General features: G+C 40.5%; 1 protein-coding gene across 1 annotated transcript in view; it reads left to right on the top strand.

The window, feature by feature from the left end:
• The first annotated feature begins 123 nt into the window (after positions 1–123).
• The window catches only part of DARS2 (aspartyl-tRNA synthetase 2, mitochondrial), a 31,504-nt gene continuing 15,818 nt past the window's right edge, over positions 124–15,809 (top strand). Inside the window, exons 1-8 of the mRNA XM_015832003.1 lie at positions 124–361; positions 1,679–1,778; positions 3,620–3,686; positions 5,389–5,490; positions 6,489–6,584; positions 8,876–8,999; positions 9,088–9,134; positions 10,829–10,935. Coding sequence (XP_015687489.1) covers positions 238–361; positions 1,679–1,778; positions 3,620–3,686; positions 5,389–5,490; positions 6,489–6,584; positions 8,876–8,999; positions 9,088–9,134; positions 10,829–10,935 — 767 coding nt within the window. The 5' untranslated portion in view covers positions 124–237. The remainder of the gene's footprint in view (positions 362–1,678; positions 1,779–3,619; positions 3,687–5,388; positions 5,491–6,488; positions 6,585–8,875; positions 9,000–9,087; positions 9,135–10,828; positions 10,936–15,809) is intronic.

The following is a 15,809-nucleotide window of genomic DNA, read 5'->3' as shown; positions in this document are numbered from 1 at the left end:
AATGGGGATTGTTGTGCGCATGCTTTGGAATACGGGGAGCCGTTTACGGCGCGTGGTCGTTTCGGTTCTATGATTTGCTGCTGTCAAGTTTGATTCGGGCGTGGAACCGAGGAAGTGCCTTATGCCGAAAGTAATGTTTGTCGGAGGAACCGCCTCTGAAGTGGGGCTTGGAGCCTGAAGTTTAGCTTTCGTTCTTGTCTTATATTGGCCGGTGCCTCGATTTAACTGGCCAAGACCATGCGTCGGCTACATGTCCTTTATCGTCCCCTGGAGCTATTATTTCCCGGAGGAAGAGCTAAGTCGTGGAGCAGGCTGACTTCTTGCAGGTTGGCGTCGTTCAGAATGGGTGCGACCCTCCCAGGTCTGTAACATCCTGGGGTAGCAGTAAGGTCGGAGGTTTGGATAATGTTTTCCTCGCCGATGGCAAGTTGCTTGTTCATTTCAGACTGGCCTTAGTGAAACTAAGGGACTCGCTCGCTCCCTAAATAGAAAATAGTAACTATTCTGCTAGAATTACGTTGCTGATTTGGATGTGTTTTCAATCACAAATCGATCTTAATGCACAGACTTTGGCCGATATTGGAAAACTTATGTAGGGTCAGCCCTGAGAATAATTTTAAGACTTTGAGACTAGATTGGGAAATAACACATAAATCTCAGGAAAGGGCTGTAGCCGACCACTTCTGTGTTATGGCTGCGAAAACTATATCGATATTTTAATGAAGTTGTTCATACTTTCCGATTTTTTGTTGAGATGATCAACATTTCAACATAATTTTTTGGCAACTGTTCTTTGAAATTTTATAAGCTCGTGCTTGTGCCATCAACAATGATATCTAGCCCCTGGTTCTTTTTTCTCTTGCTTGTATGTTATGTGTTTGCAATAGTTAAGCTTTAGTTTCATTACAGGATGCGAACTTCCAGTGAGGAGCCTGGTTCTATTGGTTATTTTTGTCTTCTTGCAAAAATAATACCCATAACCATTTTCTCCAGCACAGTAATTCAGAAGCAAGTTATTTTTATTTCATTCAGCCTTTTTGATAATCTGGCTTTCACAATTACGTTATAACTGGGAAAAGCATGGCGTTGACATTTTCCTTCATATCACTGTGCTGTCTCAGTGCTTTAATATTTTGATTAGATTTGTTATAGCTTTTCTTCCAGAAAGACTCTTTATTTCATAACTACAATTATCATCCCTATGAATTTCTGAGCACTTCAATACTTTCACCATTTATTTGCATTGGCTTAACCTTGCTTATTGACATAATATTAGTTGGTTGTTTTGGTATTGATCAATAGACTGGCTTTTGCACTGTCTTTCATTTCAGTAAGGGGTATCTTAAATCTTCATTTCCAGCCAACAAGGCAGCATCATCAGTACATGTGAGGATGTTGTTGTTACTCCCAGCACTTTTAATTCCAATTTCTATTTCTTCTCATTTCTCACATTTTTTTCTGCACATTAGTTAAACAAGCCTCATTCATGTTCTTCTCAGTTCTGAAACATACAATTGCTCCATATTCTATTCTAATTGTTGCTTCTTGAATGAAGCTGTATTATCATGTTTATTCATAACTGATAACCATATTACTTATCCTAATAATTTTTGTTGGAATGAAGAAAAATTGTTGGTACTTTTGCACATTTTATGAATTAACAAAATTTTATCCCAAGATGTCAATAGCTTTGTTGCCCGGTCCAAAACCTGTGGGGAGTTGCGATCAGCTCATATAGGTCAAGAGGTCACTCTGTGTGGATGGATTCAATATAAGAGGTAAATTGAAAATAAAAGGACTTGGAATGGTTAAATTGCTGATGCTAAAGAAAAGTTTAAACTAATGGTATGCATGAGTAATGTTGCTTTACTACATCAGACTCTGTGATATACAAATATAGTCTGGTATCTTGTTTCTGTTCCCACAGAAAATATAGAGCTAGTGCTTAACCTACAACTATGTTAACTTACAGTGGTCAACAACTGTTCTAAGTTATGACAGTGCTGAACAAATGGTGGTTACATTTGTTCCTCAGTGTTCCAGACATCCCCACACTGCTGCAGTCACATGGGTGCAGTCTAGGTGCTTGACATCCCATTTGCACTTACAACGGATTGCCAAGTACCCCGTGATCGCCATTTACAACCTTCTCTGCTGGTTCCCCAGAAAGTCAGTGAGGAAGCCAGCAGAGAGGGTCATAAGTCACCAGGATAAGTTTCCCCCACTTACACACTCTCCCCCAACCCTTCTACCTTTGTATGACATCAACTGCTTGCACACCCCCATGCACTCTTCTCAACCAGCCCCATGTCCTTCTGACCTACATCTCATGTACCCTCTCTGACCTGCGCTCACACACCTTTCCCAACTGACACCACACCTCTGTGCTCCCATCTCAACTTGCAACACACTTTTTGTATACCCGCTCACACTCTCCCTAACCTGTGCTACATCTTTTGCACACACCCTTGGACACCTTCATTGGCCTGCATCTCTCATGCACTCTCCCTGACCTGTGCCACACCTCTCACATCCTGTACATCCTCCCTGATCTGCAGGGCGCCTTTTGGCATTGTCCTTAAAGCATGGTGGTGGGAATGTTATCGTTGGGGCAGTTATGGGTTGCACACCATCATAGAAATTACTACAAGTTCTTCATTGTACCAAAGGGTACTGAAGCGTAATGTGAAAAGGTTGAAGCTCATTGGACAATGGACTTTGCAACATAACAATGACCCCAACATTCTGGTAAAACCACCAAAGATGGGCTGAAAAAAAGAAAAGAAATGGATGGTTCTGAAATGGCCAAGTCAAGGGATCTAAATCCCATCAAGATGTTGTGGGTTGATTCCAGTCAATATCAGGGACTGGTAGATAGCTATAAGAAAGGTCTACATGAGGTTGTTTCTGCCAAAGGGGACAAAACCAATTATTAGAGCTAAGGGTGTACTTATTTCTTACATAAAAGGAAATGGCAAATCTGTTTATTTTTGTTGAATAAATGATTGAAAGTCAACTTTTATATTTTTATTCAATTTTACATCATCTTTATATAACTGAATTAAGATAAAATATTGATGTTTGCATATGTTTAAAAAAAAAAAACTTTTGCGGTATACTGTACTTCCATGTGACTTGTATGTCTGATTGCTCCATTTTTGTCTGTGAGGGAACTGTCATGTCAATGGGCAATAATCTACCCTTAAGAAATAGAATTTTCTTCTCTATACTAATTCTTATGCCTGTACAAAAATCTGGTTAAGAAATTTGAAATACATATGCATATATAGATACATACATACATACATACATACACACACACAAACAGAGAGAGAGAGAGAACTTAAGTGAATTAAGGAGCAGGGTCAAATTCTTAAGTTAAAAGTAATGTTCAGACAATGTATCTTTGAATGTTCCCTATAGTCTTGCTGCATGTGAAATGCTTATATATCACATAAAAGTGTCTAGTCGAGCTGTCCCCTTGCTCGCAGCTGTTCTGTGACTAGGCATTGTTTACATATCATTGGAGAGCTCCGCACTGCATACTCATGAGCTCCAGGCAGGGGTTGAATCTGAAGTGTTACTAACATGTCTACACATCCGTGTCTCCCATCATTAGACAGGAACAGTTTGTGGTTTTGAGAGATTTCCAAGGACTTACCCAGATACTCATACCTCAGGAAGAGGTAAGTGCTATTGAAAACTGCTTTTGTAGTTTTTTGCTAGGAAGCCAATAAGCATTGCATCAAAACAAATATATAAGTAGTCCTTGGCTTACAACCATTTAATCAGCAACCATTCAAAGTTACAATAGCACTGAACAAATGGTAGTTACAACTAGTCCTCAGTCAGAATTCCAGCAATCTGGGTACTTGGCAACCGGCTCACACTTACAATCTACTGCAGTGTCCTGAATTCACATGAACCAGAAATTCAGTGAGGAAGCTAACAGGGAAAGTCACAAGTTGCTGGGATTAGTTTCCCCAGTCTGTGCATCCTCCCCAAGCCTCAAACGGACCTCCTTCACACATCCTCCCTGGGCTTCATTGCACCTCTAAGGCTCCTTTCTGAGCCTTCTCTCACAGCCTCCCCAACTCTTGTTGTGTCTCCTTCATGTACCCTCCCAACTCTCCCTGTGCCTCCTGCACACCCTTACTGCATCACCCCTGCATTCTAATGGACCCTTCCCAACCCTTCCCTCTACCCTTTTCTCTCATGTAACTCCTGACTTGGTTGTGGGAAGTCAACAGGAAGTTGCCTTACCTGATGACTGTGGGATTCAGTTAACACGACAATTGGGATTGCAGGGATTGCTGTTGCTAAGTGTTGTAATTGTGGTTTACAACTGCATCACTAAGCAATGGAAATTCTGGTTTCGTTTTTTGTTGTAAGTTGAGGATTACCTATAATGTTCTAGCCACACTGATTTGGAATACTAATAAGCATATGTTACTGGAATTTTTATTTTGCTCTTTTTAAAGTTACAGTTCATATATAATTCATTTAGGTAAGCATACTTTTAAAATTTACATTGAAATTAAATTAATATAGGCTCTTGAAATAAATTTTATTATTTAGAAAAGAGTTATGACTTTTCAATGCACACTCTCTTGTAACAGATAATATTGTAAATATGCATACCTACATGCACAGCTTATAGTTCTTCATATAATTTTTTTTAAAGTTCAGTCTTATAGTCTACAAGGAAATAAAGAATATTGCAAAGCATATCTGAAATATGCATCTAGAATGAAAAGCACTTAATTTCCACATTAGCATTTCGATTTTATTCTTACCAACTGTTACTTGATGTAATCTTTTTGTAAAGAATTTTGGATGAGATAGAATTTGTTCTGATCCTGAAAAGTTCATTGGAATTAATGTTTCAAACAAAAAGATTTTATCTCACCTTTTATTTAGAGCTTGTGACATCAGACATAACACTTTTTTTTCTCACCAATAACCCGGTGAGGTAGGTTGAGCTGAGAGAGAATTGGCTTCTAAGCCTAAGGATAGACTTGCTCCTAGTCTGACACCTTAACTTCTACCCCGCTTTGGTTATCTCAATAAGCACTTTAACAAATAACAATTATTATTTATTTATCACATTTTGGAACCACCCATCTCCCTCACAGAGAGATTCTGGGTGGTGTACAATAAAATATTAAAATATAGAAACAGTATATAAAAGTTAAAATTCAAAAAGATGAATGATTTTTTTTTAAAAAATGATAAAATTAATTAAAAGACAAAGGGAGGGCTTTCAGGTGCCATTTAATTGCCAGACTGAAGTTGGCTGATAACCACCAGATATAATGCATTTTAAATCTGTATTGCTGGCATTCTTGAATTATGCATATTCCGATTTATTTGTTTCTTGCACTGCAGGCTGCTTCCCATTTGAGGAAGCTCTTTTCTGATGCTCCAGTTGAATCTGTTGTACGAGTGACTGGGATTGTTATTCCCCGGCCTCTTGGACAGGCAAATCCTGTAAGTATTTTAAGGAGGAGCCCTCTGCTTTTAAGTGAGTACAGTGTATTGCTTTGGGCTATCAAAATGATTTCCTAATTTGCACATTTTCATTTGCCATGTAAGTGACTTGGAGATAGCCAGGGAGCACAATTTGGTGAACAACTGTCTGCTTCTGTAACTTATAGCTGTAATTATAATGGTAGCTGCAGAGTAATTCTTGTTTTCTTGGCAGCTATTTGGTTTAGAAGTATCTTTCTTCAGCTCAGCATTGTAAAAGTCTTCTGCTCTCTCAAAAGACTCCACAGTTTCTGCCTTAATGTCTTCTGTGCTTGGAATTTCCAGGCAATACATCTGCACAGTATCACTTTTTATGCTTTCTTCACATCTCTCCTCAAATGCACCCTCATTTCCCAGATCGGTTGATTTCTATGCTTTGTAGCAGGCAGATCTTCTGTGTCTATATAGATTCTTTCTAATCTGCAGTAAAGCAACTTGTTTAGCAGTAGTAAGCCCTTGAAGTTTCTTTTTTTTGTCTGTTTTTTGAATGTAGGATTGAATTTTTTTTAAAAAGAAAGATTTATGGCTGTGCCTGGCTGGTAATCTGACAAATTTATCTTCAGGGCAGAGGTCTTTTTTATTGTTCTCTGCAAATTACTGACAATACTGCAAAATAATTATAATTTTTTATAATTCAGACAAGCCAGGAAGACCATGCTTTCTTTCCTTTCCCCAAGCCTGCTCTTGTCTGGCCCATTAAGTTGTGAGTTAAAATGGGTAAGCAGAGAGATGTTGACTTGAGGTTTAGTAGCTCCAGGTCTGTGAAGCTCAGAGAAACTCCTGGTCTCTTAAGCTCCAAGTTTGTGAAGGGAAAATGGAAACAAGGTTCTGCATTTTGCCAAGCTAAATTATCCTACCACCACACTATTTGGTTAAAAACTCAATGAATATATTTTCTGGGCACAATAAATAGAACTGTTATTTTTTAAAATTAAAGTGATCTCTTTCAATTTATTTAGAGGATGCAAACTGGAGATATTGAAGTAAAAGCAGAAACTGCAGAGGTTCTGAACTACTGTAAGAAACTACCATTTGAAATAAAAGATTTCATCAAGGTAGATATGCCTTTCTTATTTCTGTTTAGTGTGCTATATCCACCTTATTTCTGCCCAATGGGTTAGGTTTAGGATACAATACAATACAATATACACAATACAACAAAATACAATACAATACAATATAAAAAAGGGAAAAAGAGACACATAACTAAAGCAAAATAGCAACATATAGCCCGAATCTACAAAGATAAAGTCAAGAAAGTTAAGACTCAGAATGAACTAAGACTTGCAACAAATGTCAAAAATAATTTTTTTAAAAATCCTTTCACATGTAAAACACAAGAAAAAAGTCAAGGAACTGATTGATTTACTAATAGGAGAAGATGGCAAGGAGGTCACAAGCAACGGAGAAAGTAGAGCTGCTTAATTTGTCTTTACATTTGTCTTTACGCAAAAGAAAAAAACAGTCCAACTATCAAAAACAGTACCGTAAAAGACAGATTAGGAATACAAGTCAAGAATTGGTAAGATTCTTGGCAAGAAAATGGTAACATAACACCTATCCACTCTAGACAAGTTTAAATCACAGGAACAAATGGATTACATCCCATAGTTCTGAAATTGCTGACAGACATGATCTTGGAATCACTGGACCATATCTTTCAAAAGTCCTGGAGCACAAAGGAACTACCAGAGGACTGGAAAAGAGCTGATTTGGTTCCCATCTTCAAAAATGGGGGGAAATGGATTTCAGAAAGCTACAGACCAATCAGCATGACATCAGTACCTGTGAACATGGTTTTATCAAAAACAGGTTATGTGAGACAAACTTTATTGCCTTTGACAAAATGATTAAATTAGAGGACCAGTGAAATGCTCTAGACATAGTATATTTGGACAAGGCATTTGACAAAGTAAACTACAACCTATTTCTTGGTAAGAGAAAAATGTGGGATAGACAGCATCACCACCAGATCGATTTGTAACGCTGAACATGTGCACTCAATGTGTAACCTTCAATGAAACTACATTTACATGGAAGGAAGCATGTATTAAGGTACTCGGAGGTTCTGTTTTAGGCCCCGTAATCTTCAATATCTTCATAAATGATTTAGATGAAGGGGTAGAAGGGGAACTCGTCAGATTTGCAGACCACACCGAACTGGGGGGAATAGCCAAGAGTTTAGAAGATATGCTCAAGATCTAGAAGGTTCTTGACAGACTTGAAATCTGGACCCTATCCAACAAAATGCACTCAGTGCTGGGAAAATAAGGTTTTACACTTAGGCTAGAAAAACCAAATGCATGGGTATAGAACAGGGGTAGTCAACCTTGGCTCTTTTATGACTCGTGGACTTCAACTCCCAGAATTCCTGAGCCAGCTGTGCTGGCTCAAGAATTCTGGGAGTTGAAGTCCACGAGTCATAAAAGAGCCAAGGTTGACTACCCCTAGTATAGAATATAATTGTACCTGGCTCAACAGCAGTAACTATGAAAGGGATCTAAGGTCGAGGTCCTAGTGGGCAGCAACTTAAGTATGAACCAGCACTGTGCTGCAGCTGCCAAAAAAAGCCAACGCAATTCTAGACTGCATCAACAGAGGGATAATATCAAGGTCACATGAAGTATTAGTATTGCTTTGTATTGCTTTGGTAAGACCACACATGGAATGCTTAATCCATTTCTGGTCACCATGATATAAAAAAGATGTTGAAACTCTAGAAAGAGTACAGAGAAGAGCAACAAAGATGATTAAGGGCCTGGAGACTGACACATACAATGAATGTTTGGGTATGTCTGGACTAGGATGACATGATAGCAGTCTTCCAATAGTTGAGTGTCTGCCACAAAGAAGAGGGAGTCAGACTCTTCTCCAAAACACCTGAGGGCAGGACAAGAAGCAATGGATGGAAATTTATCAAGGAGAGGTCCAACCTAGAAATAAGGAGAAATTTCCTGACAGAACAATTAATCAGTGGAATTACATGCCTCCAGAAGTTGGTGCTCCATCACTTGAGGTTTTCAAAAAGAGATCATACAGCTATTAGTCCGGAATGGTGTAGAGTCTTCAGCTTGAGCAAGGCTTGAATTACAAGATCTCCATGGTCTCCTTCCGACTCTGTTATTCTGTTATTATTTATTCTGTAAAATTATTCCAGCCATGAGTATATTTGATAATAGACAAGATATGAGTTGAAAGAAGTGAGTGAAGAATAATAGTTTGGCATAAAAACCTGCTTATGTTTTTAACTTAACAAGTAACACAATATTTTGTGCTTCGTCTTGGTTATAGGAGGTATAATTGGTGTTTTTTCTTTATAAAATAACAATCTTTTCCTCCTCCTCAGAAAACTGAAGCAATGCGAATGCAGTATCGTTATTTGGATTTAAGAAGTATTCAGATGCAGTATAACCTCCGGCTGAGATCCCAGGTGGTGATGAGAATGCGAGAGTATCTCTGTAATCATTATGGTTAGAGAAACTGAATTGTTAATAATTAACTTTTTTTTCTCCTTTCATTTACTATGGTGCTGACAAAATTTATTAAATCTTATTTTAGATTTTGTGGATGTAGAAACACCAACACTATTTAAGAAAACACCAGGAGTAAGTATACAAATACATCTTTTCTGTACATATATTGTCTTATAAAATTATCAAGTAATTACATTATGTAACCCAAACATCTAAAACAGACATGTCAAACTCGCGACATCACATGACGTCGCGCAATGTATCGGGATGGTTTTGCCATTGCCGGCAATGGGGTGGGTGCGGCTTCTGGATGACGCGTCCGGCCCATGGGCCGGCAGTTTGACACCCCTGATCTAAAAGAAGAGTGACTAATTCAACCGTTAAAATTACCCATGATTTTACCGAGCAGAATTGGTCTTAGATGTGGGGGAGATGTTTCATGTCCTGGGAGGCTTCAGTATTCATATTGAATTCACCAGCTCAGAACTTAATAACTGCCATAGTTACTTCAAGGATTTTTCTGCCCCAATGCATTATGAATAGGAAGCTTATGATGTTGAAATTGGATGACAGTTGTCTCGGTCAGCCCATGTTTAAATTGACAGTGGTATTTCCCTTTGCACTAAAGGTTACTTAGAGAACAATAGAATCAAGACAACTTTGGAGATTTTGCTTGACATAGTCAAAATTTTAGTTTTGTTATCAAATTATGTGATGGAGAGTGTTTTTTATATAAATTTTATTAAAACTTTTAAAATGGAAGATAAAAACTAATACAAAGAAAGCAAGAAAAAACTAAAGGTGCAAGGGAAAGAAAAATAGAAAAACAAAAAAGATACAAACAAGTTTCTTTTTAGCTTCTCTGACAAAGAGAGTTGTTAACATAATGGTTTCTAAGCATCATTTTCTGAAACAAAACCTTCATTAATTTGCTTGTTACTGAAAAGCTGCAAGGAATGCAACCTGCCAAATAACAGCTAGAACACAAAAAGTGCTATCATTTGTTCATGGATAGGTTTAAATTTTTTAAAATATAAAATTATACACACACACACACACACACACATAGATATACATATATATATATATATATATATATATATATATCTTCAGAAATATATACATATATATATATACATACACACACATAAACATGTTTATATGTATATGTGTGTCTGTTTATCTGTGTGTCTGTGTATAAGTATATATACAGTGTGTTTATGTGTGTATATATATATTGAGAGCAGGCATCAGAATTTAATTTTAATGTAGGCCAGTGTGCACACAGAAAAGTGATAATAAAGGTTATCTTATCTTGAAAAGCAGTAACCTAGGTTTTCTCACTATTTGTTAATATTCTTCAAGAACTTTTGTTAATTTGTCACATGAGAACTGACTAGAAGCATGATCATTTAAATCGGGCCCCTAACCCCCAGGCCATGGACCTGTACTGGCCCGCCATCTCCTGGGTACCTGGCCAACAAGGTGGGTGAGCTCACAGAGCTTCATTTGTGCATGTGTGAGAACTAGGTCGCACACATGAAACTATCCCCTCTTCCCCTGCCACTGCTGCTGCTGGTCCTGGGAGCCAGAAAGATTGGTGACCGCTGACGTAAATGAAACAGAGTACAGGTAATATATTTTGGGAAATAGTGCATTATTGAGCTTCCATTTCCTAATTAAATGCAATGGGTAGTGGATTAATTTTTTCAAGAGAGATTTGGCTGAAATAAATGTTTTGTACTCAAACTAGAAGTTTCCTCATTTTTTTTCAGCTAAATGCAATGTAATTCCAGTTTTAAATTACATCCTCCTTTTAATACCAGGGTGCAAAAGAATTTGTGGTGCCTTCCCGGGAGGCTGGAAAGTTCTACTCACTTCCTCAGAGCCCTCAACAATTTAAACAACTCCTAATGATAGGAGGTCTGGACAGGTGAGCTTCTTGGAGCCCTACTAGCACAATGTTTTCAAGGTAGCACTAAAACTCTGATCCATAGTTTGTGGTGAGAGAATAACGGATAGACTGAGTTGCAGTTTGTCACACAAACTGTTTACTTGCCAATTAATCAGGTTCCATGCTAAGAATGATGCTGTTTAACAGAACTGTAATTCTCTCTATGTCTGCCTAGAAGATTCACATGCTTGAAATCTTGCAAAGATTTTCTGTACCATGCAGTCTATGGCACGATCTTCTCATCTATGAGATGGAAGACCATGTTGCTGAATCATGGCATATATAAAACATGCAAGGATTGGAAGTTAGTACCATTTTATGGTGAATCTGCTTCTACTTGAGTGGGTGATTCCAGTCAATAGTCGGGGTATGTGTGTGTGAGAGAGACAGCACTCACTCCCTTGGTTGCTCCAGTATCGGTTCCCCGCCTCCCCCCATATTATTTAATAACTATATGAAACCACTAGGAGAGATCTAGTTTGGAGTGAGGTGTCATCAGCACACTGATGAAAGCCACTTACACATTTCCACCTTGTACTGAGCTGGAGATGTGATAGAAAGTCTGAACCAGGCTGTCAAGATTTGGATGAGGCAAAACAAGATTGAATGCTACTAAGATGGAGTTACTATTTGTAAATAAATATCCAGTAATATTGGTCCCAATAATTACTGTAGATGAGATTGTGCTTTCCCTAAAGGAATTGGTTTGTGATTTAGGGGTGTTTATAGTCCTAGCTTACATGGCAGGTGAAAACTTGGTCAGGGGCCAGATCATTGGTGGCCTAATTCATAATGCTGGTTACTACCTTTATAATCTTACATAGGGTGGTCCCAGGATATATCGAGCAACACCTGGCCAAATTGGAATCTGCACATTTCTTCTCATCAGCTTGAACATTCCACCACAGAAAATATATAGGTTATCCCTGAGCATTCACTTAACGCTCGTTCAAAGTTACGTGATAAGCGCCCCCTAGTGCTTGCGAGCAAGTCCTGAAATTACGAATATTGCAGCATCACAGCAGTTGTTCGCCCTTTCGATTGACCGCAGAGGCTCTGCAGCATTTGTTCTGTCACAGCCTCCGCGAATACTGCTCAACCGCTTACTTGCGAGGAAAAACCCCTTTGCATTGAACAAGGCAGGACTTGGTAAGATAAACCCCTTTTATTTTAACACAGCTTTTATGGAACAAAACTCCAACTAGTCCTTTAGCTGTTGAGATTAACAAGATCAGTCTCTGAGTTCTCAGCTGGAATTCTCAAGGTTTAAGTCACTCAAGCACATAGAAATCCGACAAACCTGGTTAAATATCCAAGAATCCTGAGGCAAGAAATCCAACGACAGAAGCACAAAGCCGTAGCATAAATGGTTGCCTTCGGCAACCAGCCCCTCCCACGGCTCTCTTTATAGTCCAGCCAGGGTGTGGCTTCTTAGAGTCTTTTACTTTTCCTGGAGAGCCGCCCCTCCGCTGTCCACACCTTTCCTCCCTGCGCATCTGTGCATCTGGAACAGGTCCCAGCTGCTCCTCCGCTCAGTTCAGGCCCCCAACCCAGCTGTCTCTGCCTGAGCGTGAGTAGATGGATCCGGTGTCACATCTAGTTCTGAGTCTTTGTGCTCCTCAGAGCCTTCCATAGACTCCGTCCGATGTGACCCCAGGCAATCGCTCCCCCTCATCTGACTCAGCTGCCGGATCTGCTGGTAAGCGAGGACTCACAACAACATTCACCCTGGTTATATTCTCCCTCCCCACCCCCACCCCAGGTTTCCCTAGGCATTAGGCCTTCAATACTCACCCTGCAAAGCTCGAGATCCTTGCTTTTTGGGCTGCTCCAGGCCTTCGGTGCGTTCGCAGAGAATGGAGACCTAATGTAACACAAGATCACACGAAATCAGTGGGATGAGATCTCACGATATAGATCTCGCGTGATCTCATGGTACTTTAGGCCTCTGTTCTCTGCAACAGAGAACAGAACCAAAGCTGGGGGATGCTTTCACGTGTCTCTGGAGGCTGGATCGGGATGTCTGAGGCCTTTTCCAGGTCACTGCTGCTCAGATCTGAGGCCAGGAGATGCTTCCACGGCCCTCCAGTGGCCCATTTCCAGGCAGCAGCAGCGTGGAGAAGGCCTCCGGCTCCTGGATCGGGCTGCCGGAGGGCCGCGGAAGCGTCCTCTGGCCTCAGATCCGGGTGGCAATGGCCTGGAAAAGGCCTCCAATGGCACGCGGAAGTTTCCCCAGCCTCAGATCCAGGCAACAGCAGGAACCGCAGCAGAAAGGCAACAGATCTTTTCAAGGTGAGTCCAACATGGCAGGAAGGAAGGGGGAAACATGGAATATCTTAGTGGGTTGGGGAGGCCTTGGGGGCCTGTTCCATCACTAGGCCCTCTATGGCCTTCCCCACCCTGAGATACCTCATGTTCACTTAATGAGCCGTGTGTGTCTTAACGAGCAAGGGAGTGATCTCGTTCGAGGTAGGAGATTCACTTCGAGTTACGAGTGGAATGGGCAGGCTCCATTTCACTCATAACTCGAGGACTACCTGTGTATGAGGTACAATTAAGGCTAGAAAGCAGGCCTTTTTTGTAGTGCCCCCTAGTCTAGAACACATTTCCTCGAGATAAATTTATCCTTAGTCATACTAGCATTTTGTATGTCAGTCTTTGTCCCAAGCTGATTATGGGTGCTCATCTTGTGTATGAATGATTAATTCATTCATTATAGTTATATTTTCTTTTTGTTTTGTTCTGTTTCCAGATTCTCACCAGCTTGGGTGGTTTGCAATTATTGCGAGAGAAAGAAATATGTATGAAAAAATCAGATTTAGCAGTGGAATAATCTCTTCTGCCTGTCTCTTCTCTGGTACTGCAGAGAGTGTCTTGTCAACTCAAAGTGTGTAGAAGGTCTTTCAGTATGACAAGCATATAAACCTCTTCTTTTTCTTTGCAGTTCCCCACATAGCTTCTTTTCTGTGCCTGTAGCATCAACCAATTCCTAAATATGGAATACATGTTTCTTCTGTTTTAAATTTAAATTATAGCCATTTTTTTAGATGTACACTGAGAGGAAAAAAGTATTTGATCCCCTGCTTAATTTGTACATTTGCCCATTGACAAAGAAATGATCAGTGTATAATTTTAATGGTAGGTTTATTTTAACAGTGAGAGACAGAATAACAACAAACAAAATCCAGAAAAACGCATTTCAAAAAAGTTATAAATTGATTTGCATGACTTAGTACTTGGTGGCAAAACCCTTGTCGCAATCACAGAGGTCAGACGTTTCTTGTAGTTGGCCATCAGGTTTGCACACATCTCAGGAGGGATTTTGTCCCATTCCTCTTTACAGATCCTCGCCAAGTAATTAAGGTTTCGAGGCTGACGTTTGGTAGATCGAAACTTCAGCTCTCTCCACAGATTTTCCATGGGATTACGGTCTGGAGACTGGCTAGGCCAGGGCTTTTCAACCAGTGGTACGGGTACCACCTGTGGTACATTGGCACCTGGCAGGTGGTACGCGACCATCCTAGAAAAGTGGTAGTAGGGGAAGGGAATGAGCTGAAAAGGTGGCAGCACCGCACAAGCCTGAGCGAGAGACGGCTGGAGCTGCAGGGCTGTCAGGGCTCAGTGGAAGCGCCAGGATCAGCGCCAGGCTCCAGCTGGAGCTCGGCGCTAATCCTGGCGCTTCTGAGCCCCGAAGAAGCGCCGATCAGCTGGAATGTTGCAGCATCTCCAGGGTCTTGTGATTTACATTCAGATGCTTGGCAACTGATTCATATTTATGACGGTCACAGTGTCCCAGGGTCATGTGAAGTGACCAAAACCTGCTGCAACCACCCAGCAGACGGGAATAAAAACCAAACACCCACCCCACCCCCGCTGCCAATCCACAACAATGAAAACCTCGGACAGGAGGAAAAGCGTGGCCGGGCGGGCAGGCAGGCGTCTTGCTCGGCTGTGGCTTGGGGGGCACTTTTTTCAGTGCCATTGTAACTTCGAACAGTCACTAAGCGAACTGTTGTAAGTCGAGGACCACCTGTACTTTATCACTTTTTCCTTTTTTTTTTTTTTTTTTGGTCAAGTTTTTGACACCTTGCTAGGCGACTAGTGGTACTCGGATATTGCCATATCCTAAAAGTGGTACAATGGGTGAAAAGGTTGAAAAGCCCTGGGCTAGGCCACTCCAGGACCTTAATGTGCTTCTTCATGAGCCACTCCTTTGTTGTCTTGGCTGTGTGTTTTGGTCATTGCCATCCTGGAATACCCATCCATGGCCCATTTTCAATGCCCTGGCTGAGGGAAGGAGGTCCTCGCCCAAGATTTGACGCTACATGGCCCTGTCCATTGTCCCTTTGATGCAGTGAGTTGTCCTGTCCCCTTAGCAGGAAAAAATATTTATTTATTTATTTGTTTGTTTGTTTGTTTATTTATTTATTTATTTATTAAATTTATATATCGCCCTATCTCCCTTACGGGACTCAGGGCGGTAAACAGGCGATACTAAAAAGGTGTTATTATTTATTTATCAAAGACAAGATTTTAGTTTAATTTATTGTCCGGACAAGATTTTTGTGGGGTATGTTTTGGGGGTGATTTTGGATTAGTTTGATGCGGTCCGGCCGGCGTGCCTTATCTACCCGGAAGTCCCGAGCCGCTTTTTCCGCGTCCAGGCGTTGACATGCATCCAGGGGGGGTAGGTCATTCCAATACTCTCAAAACACCTCCATGTTTGACGGTGGGTATGGTGTTCTTGGGGTCACAGGCAGCATTCCTCCTCCTAATACAGCAAGTTGAGTTGATGCCAAAGAGCTCGATTTTGGTCTCATCTGACCACAACACTTTCACCCAGTTCTCCTCTG

This window comes from Protobothrops mucrosquamatus, unplaced genomic scaffold (assembly GCF_001527695.2).
Source record: "Protobothrops mucrosquamatus isolate PMUCROS unplaced genomic scaffold, P.Mucros_1.0 scaffold_294, whole genome shotgun sequence".
NCBI classification, from domain to species: Eukaryota; Metazoa; Chordata; class Lepidosauria; order Squamata; family Viperidae; genus Protobothrops; species Protobothrops mucrosquamatus.
The sequence above is the reverse complement of the archived record's forward strand: the minus strand, read 5'-3'. Positions and strand labels throughout refer to the sequence as shown.